This window comes from Gymnogyps californianus, chromosome 2, assembly GCF_018139145.2.
Source record: "Gymnogyps californianus isolate 813 chromosome 2, ASM1813914v2, whole genome shotgun sequence".
Classification (NCBI taxonomy): domain Eukaryota; kingdom Metazoa; phylum Chordata; class Aves; order Accipitriformes; family Cathartidae; genus Gymnogyps; species Gymnogyps californianus.
Window position 1 is genome coordinate 112,342,163 of NC_059472.1, and position 19,695 is coordinate 112,361,857.

The window sequence follows — 19,695 nt, forward strand, 5'->3', positions numbered from 1 at the left end:
GTCCTAGCACAGAAGACAGGAGGTAAAGTGAGAAAAGTGGAGCAGAGCTAAACCTTTAAGACATAGTGGAAGACGCATCAGTTATGTAAATGAACAGAAAACACAGAAAGGCAGGACAGTGGAGAGCACAATGTAGTGAAGATAACATAAGTGCAGTCCCAAAGCTAAATGAATATTTTGCTCAATTTTCCTTTTAAGGCCATTAATGCTGATTATGGAGTAAAAGTAAGGTGGCTGATAGTAGTGGAAACATGAAAATGTGATAAGTATAGCTGTACTCAACTTCAGTTATGGAGATCAGATTCTCTTCTCTGTCTTGGTCTCTAAGCACTAGCCCAGTTTGAAAGAGCTCTGAAGGACTTGAGTATTTTAAGGACCTTTTCCAGAACAAGGCCAGTTATGAGCAATTATGTTGCATTGCTGAGATCCTCTTGTAAGTCGAGATGCAGGTAATGGAGCAGGTGCCTTAGGCATGTTTCTTGCCCATTTCCCTGGATTCTGTTCTGTGCTCTTTCTCCAAGGCATAGTGCAGGGTAAGAGCCAAATCTGAGCTCTTTGTTAGAAGAAGGTATTTTCTTACAGATGGCAGTGCTTTAAACTTGTGGTTGGGGTCTTTTTTTAGGACCTTCACATGGCTGAGAAGACTAAACTGATTACGCAGCTGCGTGATGCAAAGAATTTGATTGAGCAGCTAGAACAAGACAAGGTAAACAAAAAAAATTTCTTTAAACTCTGTGTAGTTTTTGAAGAAGATGGTTTAAAACTCAATATCTGGCTTCTTGGTATTAGAAGCTGTTCTTAGTTGTCTGATGTGGTTTGGTTTATGTTTTAGTGAGCAAATAATTTAAGCTACCTGAGAATTTTATTGTATAAGATACTTTAGGGTATTTGTCTGTTAGGTTATACTTAATACTGCAAGATGATGTTATTTAGGATGGAGCAAATGTGCTGATTACACTCCTCAATGCCAGCTTTAAAATAAACAGACAAACAAAAAACCCCCCAAACACTAATGAAGATGAGATACATTGTAAATGAATTAAAAAATGACAAATGAAGGAAAAGTAACTATAGTTTCTTAGAAATATGAAGAGTTTCTCAGTTTTTTTGTTCCTTAATTTTTTTTTATCACAGTCTTGGTACTTGGAGTAACTTCTGGTGGTGTAATAAGCAACATGACTTAACACTCATTATATGTGCATGTTCTCTAAGGAGAAGCACACACACTACAATGCTTTTAGTTTTGGTTTGTTTACAGAATGCATATTCTAAAGAAAAGTATCTGTACCAGGAGGAGGAAGTTTTCTGATGGTCCTTAGTAGCTGGAGGAGTTCTTTTCACCACTAGATAAATTTTGGCTACTCTTCAAAATAATCCCGGTTCTTATCTTCTTTTTGTTAGCATTTTCTGACATAGAAAAATACCATGATCTCTGGTCTTGTAGTAACAGACTAAAGTTTATTCCTGACAAGGATTGTGTCCTGGCTTGAAATTGTTTCAGCTATATGTTTTATTTATTTGCTAGCTTTTTATCACAAGGACCTTTTCCATAGGGCATGGTAATTGCAGAGACAAAGCGACAAATGCATGAAACGCTGGAAATGAAGGAGGAGGAGATAGCCCAACTGCGTGCTCGGATCAAACAAATAACTACAAAAGGCGAGGAATTAAAAGAGCAGAAAGAAAGATCTGAAAGAGCTGGTAAGAAATTCTGGAGATTATTAGCTTTCACATTTAAACATGAGAAAGCTTCAGCATGGTCTTTTTGCACTCTTTCATCAGTTGTTGTTTGGAATGGATATTAAGAGGTGCTCTTTTTCCTAATGTTCTACATAATCACCCCTGCTAGTGTCATTACTAACTTCACTTCTGGTCAGCAGAGTTTAGGGATGTTTTTTGACTGGTTTGTCTGTGTTATCAATTCAACTGGAGTTAGGAAGGAAGCTGCTGAAGGGCAGCTGTACTTTCCCGTTTGTAGGAGAAAAGATTGATAAGAGTTTTGTGCTGGTATAACTTCAGGAGGGAAACTTGCAACTTTATCATTATAATGCCACCAGTATTTTACATAGAAAACATAGCAGTGAGTGTATAAGAGCTTGAGAAGAAGTAGAAACAAGAGGATGTGTTACAACCATAATAAGCATTTTCTTTCAATAATTCTAGCGGAATGTTGTGGTTTAACCCCAGCCAGCAACTAAGCACCATGCAGCCGCTTTCCGCTCCCCCCTCCCAGTGGGGTGGGGAGGAGGAAAGGAAAAAAGTAAAACTCGTGGGTTGAGATAAGAACAGTTTAATAACTAAAGTAAAAATAAAAATACACTACTAACTAAGAATAATAATAATTGTAATGAAAAAGAATACAACAACAACAAAAAAAAAAAAGTGATGCACAATGCAATTGCTCACCACCTGCTGACTGATGCCAGAGCCGTGATCCGCCCCTCCTGGCCAACTCCCCCTGTTTATATACTGGGCATGACGTTTCATGGTATGGAATACCCCTTTGGCTAGTTCGGGTCAGCTGTCCTGGCTGTGCTCCCTCCCAGCTTCTTGCACACCTGCTTGCTGGCAGACCATGGGAAACTGAAAAGTCCTTGCCTTAAGATAAGTGCTACTTAGCAACAACTAAAACATCAGCGTGTTATCAACATTATTCTCACACTAAATCCAAAACACAGCACTGTACCAACTACTAAGAAGAGAGTTAACTCTGTCCCAGCCGAAACCAGGACACGGAAGCATTTCTGATTTCTTTTTAGTGAAACAGCAGCAATGATTCCTTTTGCTTCAGGCTTGGAACCTAGCGGTTATGTAACTATTAGATGCTGTAGTTTGCTTTTGATGGAAATTAGGTAACATAAATTATGTGTGCTTGCAGTTCTCCTTTTGCTTGAAACTAAGTTAAAAGGTCAATCTGCCCCACCTTTGTTTTTTAAACAGTGAAATTGTTTTGCACTATATCTATCAAAATTCTTTTAGAAGAATTTAGTTTGCTTTCATAGGCATCTAAAGGAGTTCACTCTTTTGGCAGAAACTCAGATGTAGTTAGTTTGCATAAAACTTTATGCATATTTTCTTTCCCTGAAAAGCGATGAGAAGTTCAAACAACACAGTTCATAGGGGTTTATTTTAAATCTACGTAGATTTAGATCAGAACTTTCAATTTTAAAGATTAGTTTGGGTAGATCATTCGCTGTAATACAGAAAAGCATCTTGAACATCCATCTTGTGAAAGTAACAAACATTTTGATTAGGTGCCCCCCTCTCCTACCCTTTGAAGTTGCATGTGTCTTTTTAGCTCTGGAAATTCGTGTTTCAGAAGTCAGTCAGCCCTGCTAGAGTTGGATTTTGTTCAGTCCTTGGAGACTAGGAAGCTTTTCTTCATGATTAAAATATTCTTCAACTTTTTTTTTTAAATACTTCTGTAGAGATAAAGTTATTGTCATAGTTGTTTGAAACACAGCATTTTTTGAAGCAGTGGAAACCTCTTAATTATGACCTAATATCTACATGCTCTGGTTAATACAGTAATTTCCTCAGGTGTGCGTAGCCAGAAGCTGAAAATGGGTTAGAGATGATGCTCTGGATACCTGGAAGAATTAACTATTGTAGTGAGCAGTAATTTCACTTATGAATAATGTGTTGAGTACACTGCACTTTCTAGGGAAGATCTGTGTGTTAAATATGCTCTCTTTTAAATAAAAATATAGAGTACTTTTGGTAACTTTTATGGTGAATAAGCATCCACTTTACCTTTGAGTGCATTTATTTTTGTACTCTGTTAAGCATGCATGTATAAATGTTGGAACCCTTGGAAAATTAGTTAATACTACTTCTAAGATAGGCAAAATTGTAAGGTGACCTTTATCAGGTTTTCCTATTATTTCCCTGGTTTTATGCATTCCAAAAATGTTGTGATGTACAATGGAAGTGTAATTCGATGCAGTTGAGCTAAATTGTTCAGGCATTTGAGAAAACCACCATCAACATTGGGAGAGCCTGAAATTACTTCTAGGTCACAACCTTTGAGCTGTACCAGTTTTAAGAGTTTGGCAGTTTCATATATTTGACGTCAACATATTTAAAGTTCTGTTTCTTGGATAGTTAATGTGAGATGACTTTAAATTCTAGACTTCTCTTTTTGTATATCATGATTTAGTGAAGAATTGACTTCATGAAATATTGTATTTGTAGAAATGTTAATTTCATTTGTGTTATGGCAAAATAAGGATAAGCATAATACACTTATACTTGGAATTTACTTTTGTGCTATATTGTAGGCTAAAAAGTGGTATATTTTTCCACTTCATGTTTTTAACTTGCCTAGAGTTACGTGTCTGGCTTTTTTCTTCATAATTCAGTGACTTCAGTGAAATGTTCCAGTGTTTGATTTAATGCTAATGCATTTTTGTGTACTGAAATAGTGAAGAGATATGTATGCTTATTTTGTGCGTGTTGTGTAAACTGTAACTTGGTCTGCCCAGTTGAGGTTCATTTTTTTTGTAGTTAGAGGTACATTATGTTGAAATCTCACAGAGCATCTTGTTTTTGTGCATCCACACATGCCAATAAGTGAATCATGGTGCCTTTCCCAAGCCTTGTATGAACAGGACTGGGGTAAGGGCTCTTTTTTCTTACATCACACATTGGGTGCTTGAACTGGGCTCTAAAATGTAAATTCTGTGCTTCTCAGGCACTTTTACTTGAAGTAACTGCAACTGATTTTTTTAATGCTTTGCAATGTACATAGATTATTTACATTTTACTTCAACAAAGTTATTTATAGTATTTGTAAATTTACTGGTAAACTGAAGTCTGTTTCTCCTGAGACTACTTGGTATAAGTCCTTTCTGACTTCTCAGGATGCAGATTATTGACTTATTTATATTCTGTACAGTAAACAAACAAAAAATCTTTAGAAAGCAAATTCATTTTGCTTTGCCATTCTTTGTAGGTGACATTTCTTTCACAAGCTTAATTAACGTATGCTTTGCACCTTTCTACAGAGAAACAAAAAGCTTGGACTGTGCATTTAAAATCCTGCCTAGATGCACAAATCAACTGTAGGAAATGAATTCAACCTTTGTTTCTCAAACATTTGACAAGATGCCCGCTCTCAGCCTTCAGTAGGAAAACGTGTAAATCCCTCCTTTGCCATCCTGTTTAGTGCTTTCTTCACAATTTTCAGCAGTAGATGGCACTATAGTTGAAGATAACACGTCTGCAGTGCTGGGAGAGTAAGCAAGAAGTCTTTGCACTACGAACTGGTGTTATGCTGGGTAGAAGAGGCAAGGTGAAGGGAACTGAGACTGGTACTTTGGAGTAGCGTATGTAAAGCAGTCAACTCTCTAGCACACGTTTTCTAAAAATCAGTTTTGCAACCTTGCACCACTTGAACTCTGCTCAGGCTCTTTTTGTGTAATTTATATACTGCACAGGAAGGTTTCTGGTTTGTCTGGCTTGGTCACATGAATGGGATTTTGCAAGACTCGCCTGAGACTCTGTTGGTGTGCTTGTTACTGTTCCTGATTTGCCACTGTGCCTTTGTGAGACTTCACTTAACCAGGACCTTGGTTAAAGGATCTTCCCTCAACAGTAGCTCTGCTGGGTGGGGAAGAACACAGGCAGTGCCTTTACTCTTTGCATTCAGAATAGATGTATTTGGATAAAAACACAGACTTTTATTCCAGGCTTTTATCTGCAGTAGAATTAAAATCTCCTGTAGATTAAAAATAATAACAATAATTTAGACTGTGTTATGTCTACTTGATGATAGTTTAGTCCTCTGCTCGTTTGAAACTCAGTTGTGTCATGCTACACTAGAATTAACTACTTTGAATAAAAATGTTGTGTTTTGCTTAAGTGCTAAAAGTGCCTGAGATGCATATAATTTAACTTTTAGAGAGCTAAGTGTGTTTCTGTGAAGTGTTGCTTCTTTGTGCTTTCATACCCCCTTGGCGTTTTATCCATCAGCTTTTATCTGGCTTTTGTATTAGCATCCTGCTTGCGATTACGGTGATGCAGCTGTCATACTGCATGTTGCTCAGCTATTGCTTATCAGTAGTCAATCCTCGTGTGAACCTGGATCTTCTCTTTGGCCTATTTGTGGGCTATGGCAAATGCGTTCTCTTTCCTTTTGCAGAAGTAACAGGTTTCTCAAATGAAAATAAAGTATATGTTGCTCAGAACAAGAATCAGAAAACGTGTATGGAAAAGTGAAATAACTGAATCTTTTACTTGCAGGCTTTGTTTTCAAGCTACTTTGTAAAAGTCTGTAGGTTGTTTTTGGTTTGTGTTTTTTTTTTTTTTTTTAGAAGCCATTTATGGTGCTGTAATACTGAAGGACTTGGCCAATTTTGCTGGCTGTGCGTGCTTTTGTTAGGGCTGAGAGGAGCATCAGGGAAGTCGATGCCATTCTCCAAACGCACTTGCACAGGCTGTGTTCGTAACAGAGTTGTGCCCAGGGTGGCGAGGGGGGAGGGCTTGAGTCATGTGGGTCCCAGGTGGCAAATGCCTTGATGGGGACTGTGAATAACTGTGCTTGGAAAGTAAGGAGCTATAAGCCTTGTGCATGCTTGCATTATGTTCTAGACTGTTTTGCTGTTTGAAATGATCTCTAGTGCTCTTAATTTTTTGTAACGAGTTTTAGTATTTATTATTTAAGTAGACCAGGGAGTAAAAAAGTGGATACAATGATGTGCTTTGGTATTGCCAGGGTCAATAACAACCCTGTTTTGCCCTAAAACATGATTGTTGCTGTGACCAGTCAGAGAAAGGCTTCCTCAGAAAACAGAATAAAATTGTGGAAAAGGTCAGAATTTGGATGCATGCAACTTTATGGAATTAAGTTACTTGAAAACCATTGGCAGCATTGCCTCAAAAGTATAGATTGTGGTTAAAAGCTTCAGTTTTGAATGTTATCAGAAGATGTGGAATGGAAATTATTATTCACTTCTCAAACTCATGCCTGAATGTTATTAAAGATAGTTTCAAAAAAACGGGGATTATGAGAATTGCTGTGAATGCCTACTAAGTAATGGTGAATCAAGGAAACTGGAGATGTATGTGTCTATTATGATTTTCTTTTTGGGACAGAACTAAGTGGAAGAAAGCTTAGCATACTAAATAACACTTTAAAAATTATTTTGTTCTGTCTGCTCCCAGAATAGTATCCAAGTAGTCCAGGGTATAGTAGAATAATATACTTTTAGGTTTTTTGTGCTCTGATAAATTACTGTCTTGATATTGGCACTGTGATTTTGAATTTTATAGAGGTGTTTTGCCAAAGTTCTTTTATGCAAAAAATTAACCATATAGTAGACTGTTCTGAGACTGAATTTTCCTTTGATATGCAGCAGGGGTTTTCCACATTCATGATCTATTCAGGAAAAGAGATTTCCCTAATAGTGATCAAATTCTAGTCTTGTCTAATTCGATATAGGTTCTGCCATCAGTTTCAGTGAGGAACTCAGATACTGGTATTTATTAATAATAATATAATAAACCAGCTCACAACACAGGAATTTATTTGCTTTCTTTTTATATCTAAATGATCCTCTATGAAGTGAATAAAGTATGTTAGAATACTTCTCCTTAGCATGGGAAGAAGCTGTAGAATTATTGCTTCCAATTTGTAAATTAAAATGTGTTTCAGCAGACTTCTGCATCTTATGCAAATGTAAATAAATTTCGTCACTGCAGGTTGAGTGTTCTTTTGAAACATCTTACAGATATTCAAGTTTTCTGGGAGCAGATCTTAATATTTTTTTCCTTACACTTTATTTGCAAAGTTTAGAAGAACGAGACGGTCTTTGTAACACACAAGCATTTTTCAGCGTCTCTGAATTGCATTGATAGTAGTTTACATTAAAAGTAAATAGTGAAATAATGAAATTAGCAAAGTCATCTGTATGGACTCCACCAAACCCACAGTTTAAAGAGAAGGTTATCTAGGTTGTACAGTTTGAATAACTCTTAGGTAAATAAAGTGCCTGGTATTATATTTTGGTGTTCTATTCAGGAAAAACTCTTTCATGATTCAGTAAAAACTGACTTGCATAGCAGTCATTCCTGGTTTATGCTTCCATCTGCTTGTTTTAGTGGAAGAACAACTTGTGAATTGCCTTTTCTTCATGCAGCTTTTTTCCTCTTCTTCAAAGTTATTCAGCACATATAGCCAGAAGAGGAGCCATAGTTTATTTATATGGTTTATGTATTTTATAGTGATTTTAGGGGAAGAAATAGAAGCTACAGAATGTATTGGAAGACATTCACAGCTATTTGTCAGTTCTCTTTCCTTTCTAGATAATAAACCCATGTGAATTCTTGATGGATGCCTAAGTTCATTCTTCTGTTACTCGTGTAATTTACAGTTACTGACAACTCTGTTATTCTGTCAAGGGACATAGATATTTCTCGACTATCATATACTTCTTTTCTTTGCAGCTTTTGAAGAACTTGAGAGGGCTCTGAGTATTGCCCAAAAGACAGAGGAAGCCCGGAAAAAATTGCAGGCAGAAATGGATGAAAAAATCAAAGCAGTAGAAAAGGCAAGTGAGGAAGAGAGGGTAAATCTTCAACGGGAGTTAACCAGAGTGAAACAAGAGGTGGTTGAGATTATGAAGGTAAAAGCTGAAACTCACCCTGTATTATTGGCTTTTAATCTAATCATTCAATTACAGTTAAACTGTAGTTGTAAAATACATTAGTATATCAGAACTTTGTTATAGAATTTTTGCTATTTAATAAATTCTATAAAAATTAATTTCTAGGATTAAAGATTTACTTAAGACAAAATGGAGAAGTCCCCATACAGGTTTTTTTTTCCTCTAACAGTTTAAAATCAGTACGTTAGAGGCATGTAAAAAAGAACAGTATTAGTCTTTGTTTCACAGTATTTAATAAAATTATTTCCTAGAAGTACACTTGAGACTTTAAAGGGAGTCAAGAAGAAGAAATTAATGGCGGTCAGCTCACACACATCCACCAGGATTTTGGGTTTTAATACTAAGTACTCTTAATGATTATTCTAGCCCAGTATGTGTAGATGTTTAAGAACTTGTTGCCAAACTGTTTGCTAGTTAAGAATTGCTAAAATTTGTTTCATCTGGTGTATTCAGGTAGGAATTGCAGGAGTACTGCACGTGCCTTGCAAAGCTGTAAATTTGAACACCTTTAAATTGCAGTTCTTGTGTTGACATTTGTTATGTTATTAATTTTTCTAAGAGACTACACTGATGCTTTAGGGGAATAACTATCTTACATTACATTATTCTTAAAGCACGTATGTAGGTTGTGGATAGCTGTCTACATAGAGTATCACCACTTGACTTTCTGGCTCATGAAATAACAAGAATACAGGGAAAGGTACAGACAGAAGTTCCTTTTCCAGTTTATTGTCACATTTGAACTGAAACTGAAAACACTAAGTTCGCCTTGGTAAAAGAGTCTTTAGAAAATGTGGTGTTTCTTTCAGTAGAACTGTGAAAGATTTGAGAAGGAAGATGGATAACTTCAAGCGTGAAAATAAGAACTGTCAGGGCTTAATATTAAGCGCTCCAAGTGATTGTTACTTATTCAAAGGGAGCAAAGAGATGGTTCTGCTTTCTTCTCTCTGTTGCACTGCTTTTCTTATTAAGAAATAATACAAAGTGTTTTGTTATTTAGTATTTTGAAATTAGTTTTTTCTGACTTCGATTCACAGAAGTCTTCAGAGGAGCGTGTTGCTGAACTAGAAAAATTCCATAAAAAAGAAATGGCTACGAAAGATCAGGAGCTAAATGAGAGATTACAGGCCCAAGAACAGGCATTCCAGGAGAAGATGAAGGCAGCTCTTGTAAGTATCCCTAAAATGTGTAGAAAGAGATTTCTCTAAGTGTGAGATGGGACTAGAAGTCTTAATCTGACCCTATTCCGCAGTGAGAGTCCTTCTGTGCTCAAAGATATGAGTGTCCTCCAAAAGTCAAAGAGCTCAGAGACTTCAGCAATGTGAAAGGAAGGCAGATACAGTGATCCAGACTGAATAATGATAATTAGTCACTATCACTGCTCACTAACAGCTGCATCTTGTGGGAAAGACTTCTTTTTTTGAAAACTCTTTTTGTTAGACTTGTTTTTTATAATTTCTTCCTCTGGATCATTGGCGATTAGCCACAGCAACTAGAGTAAAAGAGGTACAAAGAATGAGGCTGTTATTTGAAAAGTGTTGGTATCATTATGTCTGGTTGTGTTGTGTTATGTGAACAGGGTTAACTATTCATAGTGTTTGACCTCAGAAAAGAATTTTCTTCTAGGCCAGGCTGGGAGGAATCATTGGGATTCTTTGCTCTTTTTCATAAGCTGTAATCCACTTTACATCATCACATAATTTTACCTAACAATTAGCAGATTCTTATTTGTGCTCCTCCATGATGCTTGGTCACTAGGACTGAGGGACTTTGACAGTCCCTTCCTGACTATATTTTTCTACCTGTTTCTCAGGTTATTTTTTTAATTATAAGGAACAGAAGCTTAAAAATACATTAGCAGTGGAATCAAGTGAGGACAGACCTTTATTCCTCTAAGTTGTTACTCTCAATTAATCGTGGTAAACAAACCAAAATGAAAGGCTGGATTGCTTTATGTTTTTCATACAAAGAGAAGTAGAAGACAAATGGTTCCCAAGAAGAGAAGATGGAAGTGATTTGTAACAATTTTGTTTTCACAGATGAAATGCAAACTCTGTGTGTGTGTAGAAAATACAGGTGATTAGTGTATGACTCCTATTAACGGTTTTGTAAATATCCTATTATACTGTTTTTGAAGGTGTGAAGACTATATTTATAGTTTATTGTTTTAATCATAATTTTTGATACAGGAAAAAAATCAGAGTGAGTGTTTAAAAACCCTTCAAGAACAAGAGCAGCAAGAATCCCTAGCCTTAGAAGAATTAGAACTGCAGAAGAAAGCGATACAGTCAGAGTGTGACAAGAAAGTTCAGAAGATGCATCAAGAAGTAGAGACTTTTAGAACTGTGAGTAAGATTCCAAAAGGGTAAACATTTACAAGAATTCTTTTCAGTATATATTTAACTGTGACAGGTTTACAAATACTGTGGATTTATTGTGATTGGGTTGTTTTAATTTCACGATGCTTCTTGTAGTGACAGAAGTTTAATGTATTGCCATGGTATGCTGTAGCCCCTGTTTTTTTACAGGATTAGATGGCAAAGTATAGAAATACATTCACTTTATGTCATGGCATGGGATACAAATTTGTATCCACCTACATAGTTTTTATGTATATTATACATGAGAGTTAAACTTTAAACTGTTTAAGTTCTGGGTACTGCTACCATACAAACACTTAAATGGATACTTGAGTAAGTAAAAAATTTGCTTAGATTTTTGAAGTGTCCTTTGCTTTATGTAGTGGGTAAGATTGTATTATCTGCTAATACAAGTTTGTACATTATTCCGCCACTCCCAAATATTAGTTCGGAAGTTTTGCCTATGGAAGCGTTTTAACTTTACAGCAGCATTTCCATGAGAGGTGGAATTAAGATAAATCAGTAGATATGTAACAAGCTCCATAATACTCATGTAGACTCTTGATATCTTTCATCCTATGTATTGGTACTTTAGCTTAATAAGAAAATGTGAACATATGTCTCAAATATGTGAACTATTTTGTTTGAATTAGTTAAATTCTTTCCAAGTTTTTATTGGATCTATTTTCACTGGAGTGAAATAGAAAAATTTTTATTAAATAACTAACTCACCATAATGGAAGCATAAAGTTGAGAACAAACTAGATGAATGAAAGGCTTATATAAAAAGTTGATATTCACTAAAAATAATGGAATAAGTGACTTGTAGTTATGTGAACCTGGTGAGTTTTTTTAAATTTAATCAGCTTGTTACCTTTTGAATATTCATGTTCTTTTAAAAATGTATTCTCTAACAGAGAATTCTTGAACTGGAAAGCTCTCTTGCAAAGTATTCGCAAGATGACAGAAAGCAATCAGAGGAATTAAGTACTCTGATGGAGTCTGAAAAAAAACAGCACAATAAGGAAATCAACGATATAGTGGAAAAACACAATAAAGAATTGGAGAACATGAAACAGCAGCAGGAGAAGCTTTGGACAGAAAAACTTCAAATCTTAAAGCAACAACAAGTAACTGAAATAGAAAAACTGAGAGAGAAACAAGAACAAGAGATAGATACAATTTTGAAAGAGAAAGAAACAGTTTTCCATGCACACATAGAAGAGATGAATGAAAAAACATTAGAAAAACTTGATGTGAAACAAACAGAATTAGAAGCACTGTCTTCTGAGCTATCAGAAGCACTAAAAATACGTCATGATTTAGAACAAGAGCTCTCAGAATTGAATAGCAAAGTGTGTGAAGCAAAGCAAGAATTGGAAGGAAAGTTGGAAGAAGAGAGGAAACGGCACAACGAAGAGGTTGAAATGATATTAAAAGAGCACGAAATGTCTATTCAAGGTGTTGAGAAGGTACTCAAAGAGGAACTGAACAAACTCAAGCAAACATTGGAGGAGAAAGACAGACATCTGGAGGAACTAAAAGCACATGAACAGAAACTAAAGGAATCTGCAGAAAGATCTGAAGCTGAACTTGTCCAAGTGTCTGCAAAGCTAGAGGAGCTTTCAGAGTCTCATCGGAGTACTTCTAATGAGCAGGCAAAGATTTATGAAGAGGAATTAGCAAAGCTGCAGCAAAAGCTGACAGATCTTGAAGGTGAAAAATTGCAACTTAGTGAGCAGCTAGAAAGAACTGAATCCCAGCTGAATGAAGTCAAGAATGAGCTAGAGGCATACATCTCTCAGGTGCATGACCTGAAGCAGCATTTGCAAGAGCAAAGCAATGAAAATACACAAAAAGTAACCTCGCTAACACAACAATTTGAATGTCAACTGAAGGATCTACAAAGAGAGGCTGATGAGACAAAGAGCAGTCTAACTGAGAAGGAAGATGAAATTGAACACATGAAGAAGTTACAGAATGAGCAAGTGGAAGAGCTTAAACAGAAACTGTTAGCTGCAGAGGAGAGAATTAGTGCTTTACACGGAGAATATGAAAGTAAACTGAAACGTCAGGAGAACAAAATGGAGAAAATTAAACAGAAATCAAAAGATATGCAGGAAACTTTCAAAAAGAACCTTGCTGAGCAGGAAGCTAAACTAAAAAAAGAGCTTGAAAACAAGCAGTTGGAGTTCAGTCAGAAAGAGACCGAATTCAATGCTAAAATGTTGGAAATGGCACATGCCAGCTCGGCCGGAATCAGTGATGCCCTGTCAAAACTGGAATCTAATCAGAAAGAGCAACTAGAGAGTCTTGCTGAGGCTCATAGGAGGGAGTTGGAAGAAATTACCCAGAGTTGGCAAAAGAAACTCAATCAGCAGGTTGAAGAGCTCCAGGAAAAACATGAAATGGAACTGCAAGAGAAAGAGCAGGAAGTTGGAGACCTGAAACAGAAACTTGCCACCTTCAGTGCTGAGAAGGAGGGCTCCAGAACAGAAATAACCCGACTGAAGGATGAACAGGTGAAAAGGGAGGAGTCCCTGAAGGAATTGCAAGAACAACTAAGGCAGTCACTGGCTAAGGTGAATGCTTTGTCAGATAAGGAAAGTGACCTGAAAGCACAGCTGAAAAAATTGGAAAGTGATCTTAATCAGTCCCTGAAAGAGCAGTCAGGACTTCAGGAACAGCTCAGTAAACAGAAAGCAGTTGAAGAAAAGGACAAAGCCAAAATTGCCGAGCTGGCTGATACACTGAAAACACTTGAAGAGAAACTCCAAACTATGCAGTCTTCTCAGTATAAAGATCATGAAAATTATGAGAAAAAAATAGAGGCAATTCAGCTAAAAGAAACTGAGTTTAAAAGGCAGTCAGGAGAACTTGCAGCCCAGTTAGATGCTTATTGGAAGAATGCTGAAGCTTTATTGCAAACAAAAAGCAATGAATTAATTGAAAAATGTAACGAAAAAATTGGTGTAGTAACATGCAAAATTGCAGATTGCGAGCGCCGAACTGCAAAAGTTAAAGAAGCAGTATTAATTAAAACGAGTAAGATTCCTGAGTTGGAAGCTCAACTTAGAGAAGTAACAGAGCATCATTCTGCTGCAAGTACTTCTTTGCAAAAGTCAATGCAACAGCTGCAAGAGAAGGACAATTTAATTATGTCCATGAGAGCTGACATTGAAGGACTTGTAACAGAAAAGGAACAACTGCAGAAAGAGGGAGGGCATCAGCAGCAAGCAGCATCAGAAAAAGAAACTTGCATAACACAGCTGAGGAAAGAGTTATCTGAAAATATCAATGCTGTCACCTCAATGAGGGAAGAACTCCAGGAAAAAGAATCTGAGATCTCCGCTCTCAACAAAACAATTAATGACCTTAATGTTAGACTTGAAAGCATGGTAAGTGTAACGGAGAAGGAAGCAGCCATGTCTCTGCTAAGCAAGCAACATCAAGAGGATCGGTTGCAGTTGTTAAACCAGGTACAGGAGTTATCGTCCACAGTTGAGACACTGAGTCAAGAAAAAGCATCAGCTCTTGAGCAGGTAGATCACTGCACAGCCAAGCTGTCAGAGTGGAAGATGAAAGCACAAACCAGGTTTACACAAAGTCATGATACTATTAAAGATTTGCAGAGCAAACTTGAATTAAGCAATACTGAAGCCAATAAAAAAGATGAAGAGCTAAATAAACTCAAGGAGCAGCTGGCTAAACAAAGCAAGAATCTTGATAGCTTAAAAAGTGAATTGGAACAAAAGCAGAACAGGAGGGAAAAGCAAGAAAGTGAGTTAACTGCGAAGTTAAAAAACCAAGCAGCAAGAATTGCTGAACTAGAAGAACACATTGCTCAGAAAACGTCAGAAAATGATTCCTTGATGGAGGAACTTAAAAAGTATAATGAACAAAAAGACACAGAGCAAAAAGAGATAGCTTGGCAACTCCAGCAGGCAGAGAAGGTGGCTTTTGAAAAGGACAATAGATTTAAGGAGGCTGAAGAAAAAGTGCTTAATCTTGAGAAGCAAATAGGTTCACTGAAAGCTGAATTTGAAGCAAAGGAGAGGGAATTTGATCAAATGAAGTCAGCGATACTTAAAAGCAAAGAGGAAGAACTGAAACAATTAGAAGGCAGACTGAATGCAGAGAACAGCACTAAGCTGGCAGATCTGAAAAAGAAGGCAGAGCAAAAAATCGGTTCTATTAAAAAGCAATTGATGTCTCAGATGGAAGAAAAGGAACAGCAATTTAAGCAAGATAGAGAAAATCAGTTAAGAGACTTGGAACAAAAAGTGCAGGAGAGAGAGGCCGAAATTGAGTCCTTACAAGAAAAAATTAAGTCAACAAGAGATTCCACAGAATTAGAGAAAGAAATGCTGCAAAAAGTAGAGAGTGTAAAAGCTGCTGTAGAACAAGAAAAAAATAACATGCTTGAGAGTGTCCAACAGACATACGAAGAGAAAATGCATGTGTTACAGAAGGGCTTAACCGAAAAAGATGAATTGTTGCAGAAGTATGAAAAGGAGCAACGAGAGAGTAATGACTCTCATCTAGAACTGCAAAACAAACAGGAAGAGCTCCTTAAAAAACTAGAATGTGTTGAGAAGAACCATCAGGAGGAGCAGAGTAGGACTGAAAGACTCAGGAAAGAACTTGAGGAGCAAACCAAAAAGTACTCATTGTTAGCGGATGAGCATGCTCGTTGTGGTGGTGATTTAGCAAGCAGTAGGGAAGAATTAAAAGCTAAAGAACAAAAACATCTTGATATGGAGAACGTAATTGGAGATTTCCAGAAAAAATTGCAGGAAAAGGAGGCGGTCAGTCAATCTTTAGAACAGAAGATAAAAGAGTTGGAAAATAACCTAGTGAAGGAAAATGAAGTGCATAAGATTGAGATGGAAGATACGAGTTTGAGATACGAAGAAAAGCTAAAAAGTTTACAGCAACAGTTGGATGAAAGAAATGACAGTTTGAAAGCTTTTGAGGAAAATGCTGAAGAAAAGGCTAAATCTGGTTTGGAGCTGCAGAAGTTACTAGGTGATTTGCAGAACCAGCAGAAGGACTTGCAGACTAAACTGGAAGAGACTGAAAGGGAGAAACAGAAACTACGCAAAGAAGTAAATAATCTTCAAAAAGACTTACGTACTCTGCGAAAAGAACATCAGCAGGAGCTTGACATAGTAAAGAAGGAGTCCTTAGAAGAAATGGAGCAGAAAATCAGGTAAATTCTTTGTTCCTGGTCTTGTTACCATTTCTTTGCTTTATCTTTAACCACTAAAACTTCAAGAATACATTTTTTAAAGCTCAATTTGTAACAATGAAATAATGACTGGTATTTTTCTGTCATTTTTCTAAATAGAGAAACAGCAAGAAAAGAGCTACTTGAAAGTAGCACTTCATGAACACATAAAACACTGAGTCATCAGTTTAAAAAGTGGTTTGTCTTTTGGCAAAGTAATACCGCTTTTGATTTGTCTTAGTGATGGTCGTTTTCAGCATTGCTAGAACATAAAATATAGTTCTGTTTTCCTCAAAGAGGAAACAAAGTTATTAAAACTTAGTACTGAGAGCTTCATGTTCAAATGATATCAAGAATAGTTCATATGTACTGCACAAAAATGTGGTATACTGCTCAGCACTCTAATGATTTCTCAAGGATGGAATTCCCTAAAAATTGTGCTTTTATGTGGCACATTCTTTACCTCCAGTTCTTCATCTTCCTCAGCAAAAACTCCATATCTTTTGGAAGGGTTCAGTTCCGGGTTTTTTAAATGAAACACCTGTGCCTTGCAGGTGAGTTCAATAGGAGGGGAACAAAAAGCCTCCCTGAATCCCACAGAATTCGTATAATTCAAAACCATCCCATTCTAAAATAGTTTTGGAGAAATTATCAGATCTCCTACCTTGCTAAACTGTTCTCACACTCTCTTTAAACGTTTTATTTCCTCACTGTATTTTTTTGACATTTTTGTACAGATGTGAACAAGAAGATATTGAGTTAAAGCACAACTCCACCTTAAAGCAGTTAATGAGAGAGTTCAACACTCAGCTGGCTCAAAAAGAAAAAGAATTGGAAACAGCAGTAAAGGAGACAATCAGTAAGTGAAATACTAATATAACTGTAATCAGTAAAATAGCCAGAAAACCAAATCCTCAGATGTTTTGGGGAAGGAGTTTTACCTGGGACTCTGATAAAGACAACATGTGTCTTATGACTGCCTAGAGAACTCAAGGAAGGACCTTCTCTTGCTCAGGAAATAACATATAAATATTAATTGTAGCACAATTAGGAAAATGCATATGTAGCTGTTCTTCCTTACCCTGCAGGACAGATCTTTGATCTAGCACTCTGTTTGCATCTGTCATGGCAAGAGTTACCCATAATAGCCATAGGTACCTATCTTTTTATCATATGTACAAAAGAAAAAAAAGGAGAGTAAGGTTTCAGAGGTGAAAGCACATTGGTAAGTTTTCATTGTAATACTTTGGCTTCAGGAGTACAAACCTTTAACACTCCGTTGTTGAATATATGGCACTGAAGGGTACCTTTTAGAGAAACTTAGATGTATCTGGGAATCAGAATTGCATTTTCTTACCTGTGTCTTGCAGACTTCTTTCACTGTAACTACTAACCAACTGGACATGACGTCTGATTGCTATACTATGTGGTTGTAACTAGAGTACAGCATATTTCAGCTTCTCTTCTCTGTCCGTCTTTTGCCACCATAGTGTAAGCTGGAGGTTGGAGAAGTGAGCAGAAAGTATCTTTTGACTCCACAGTTACTGGAAGTACCCCTACAAGTGAGGAATTTCTGAAGATTTGCAGATGTTTCAATCACTTCTCTAGATAGAGTAGGAGATAGAATTAGTTGATAAATTTTGGTTGTGATCTTAACTTTTAGAGAAAAGTTCCAGCATCAGGTAGAAAAAATTGCTTCTAATACCAAACTGCAGACAGCAAACTTCATATATATTAGGATCAAGTGACATAAGTATCACTGATAGTGTGGTAAAATGAGTTTTCTTGAGAAGTTTTCCTTATAGATGGCTTCCACAGTTGTCTTTAAGCTTTTTTTAATACTATTGTGAAATAATTTAACAACATATATATGCTTTTTTTAATATTGCCTGACTTTTTTTTATAGGTAAAGCCCAGGAGGTAGAAACTGAATTGATAGAAAATCATCACATAGAGACAACACAGTTGCGTAAAAAAATTGCTGAAAAAGATGATGATCTAAAAAGAACTGTGAAAAAATATGAAGAAATCCTTGAGGTATCTTTCTGAAAAGCGATATGACTACATACATTTCAAAATAACTCTTCGTCTTTTTTCATTGGACAACTAGGCAGAAAAACTATAATTCTTTCTAGTAAAGATCTTTCTGCTTGAATTACACTTGATATGTGTGGTGACCTAGCTTGCAATTAAAATGTTTGTTTCTGTGTTTTAAGAACATGAAAGAACACCAAAAATTAAGCTCCAGCTCTGATCATTCGATAAAAATTATATGGTTAGGTCCTTATGTCCTTGAGCAGTTTGTGTTCCAGATTGAAGTGAGGAAAGTGAGTGAGTTAAATTTAAGCTTTACTAGAGTTGTGGTGATGGTGGTGTGTTGTTTCTTTTAAGGATTTAAATACAATGTTTATGGGTCCGCCTTACACTCTAGCTCCTTTCTCTGATGCTCTGTCCAGATTGGCACCATAGCCCTTAAAGTAAGGTTCTGTTCTATGCAGGGTGCAGTCTGTTTGCATAGTTTTTATGCTAGTAAAGCTTTCATTTTCACTTGTAAGTGAACAGTTTGCATGATATTTGCAGATAAACATAGTTTTGCTCCAGTAACATTTCAACCAGAAGTTGGCAGCCAACTTCAGTCTAAAGATACTTTACCTTCCAAGGATGCCTCCTGTATTAGCCAGGTAAATTGTCTTAGCCCCACATGTATGGCAACAAAAGACTACCTGGTTTTCAGTGCTAGACTGTACATCATACTGGGATGCAGGCTTTAATTTTGCTAATCTTAGTCCTGTTTGCACAAATAATTTAATAATAAAGAATGTCCCCTGAATAGAGCCAGTGGTAATAAATGTAAGTGAACTTCTGTTTGTTTCTGCTCAGTTACCAGCCCAAAGAGCTATGTACTGAGCATGACTGTGTTTTTAATACTAAAAATTTCAGTCTTGTAGGCAGGTTGGTATGTTCCACTCTGATTTTTGAACTTCTAGCAAGTTGAATGGAGATGGCAGGGTTTTAAATTTAGAGTCCCGTTCTTTTGTTTCCTCATTTAGAAAAATTGCATGATATAAAACAATTGAGGTTGGGTTTTTGGTTTTGGGTTTTTTTTTTGTACCATAGGTCTAAATTCTGCATTTCTGGAGGATTTACATTTCTCTTACCTGAACGTGCAGTGTGTTGTCATTCAGGTCCTTACTTTACAGGCCCAAATAGGTCTGTGATTTGAAGTTGTGCAGATGTAATTCCTCTCTGTTTTCTGATGCATTCAGTCTGTATGTATGTCAGAAACATACATGCTGTACTCAATGTATGGTCTTGAAGGTTTAGGCTAATTTGACTTCTGTGCAATTGGAGGACATGAACACTGTTATTTTTTGCATCTCATTGATGGCAATGACAGTTGACTGGAACTGCAATAAGCTGTAGTTTGATATTCTAAATT

General features: G+C 36.5%; 1 protein-coding gene across 1 annotated transcript in view; it reads left to right on the forward strand.

Moving 5' to 3' along the window:
• Positions 1-19,695, forward strand: part of GOLGA4 (golgin A4) — a 66,772-nt gene that overhangs the window by 26,758 nt on the left and 20,319 nt on the right. The window contains exons 11-18 of the mRNA XM_050915799.1: positions 623-706; positions 1,554-1,701; positions 8,446-8,624; positions 9,704-9,835; positions 10,856-11,011; positions 11,944-16,238; positions 16,994-17,115; positions 18,163-18,293. Coding sequence (XP_050771756.1) covers positions 623-706; positions 1,554-1,701; positions 8,446-8,624; positions 9,704-9,835; positions 10,856-11,011; positions 11,944-16,238; positions 16,994-17,115; positions 18,163-18,293 — 5,247 coding nt within the window. The remainder of the gene's footprint in view (positions 1-622; positions 707-1,553; positions 1,702-8,445; positions 8,625-9,703; positions 9,836-10,855; positions 11,012-11,943; positions 16,239-16,993; positions 17,116-18,162; positions 18,294-19,695) is intronic.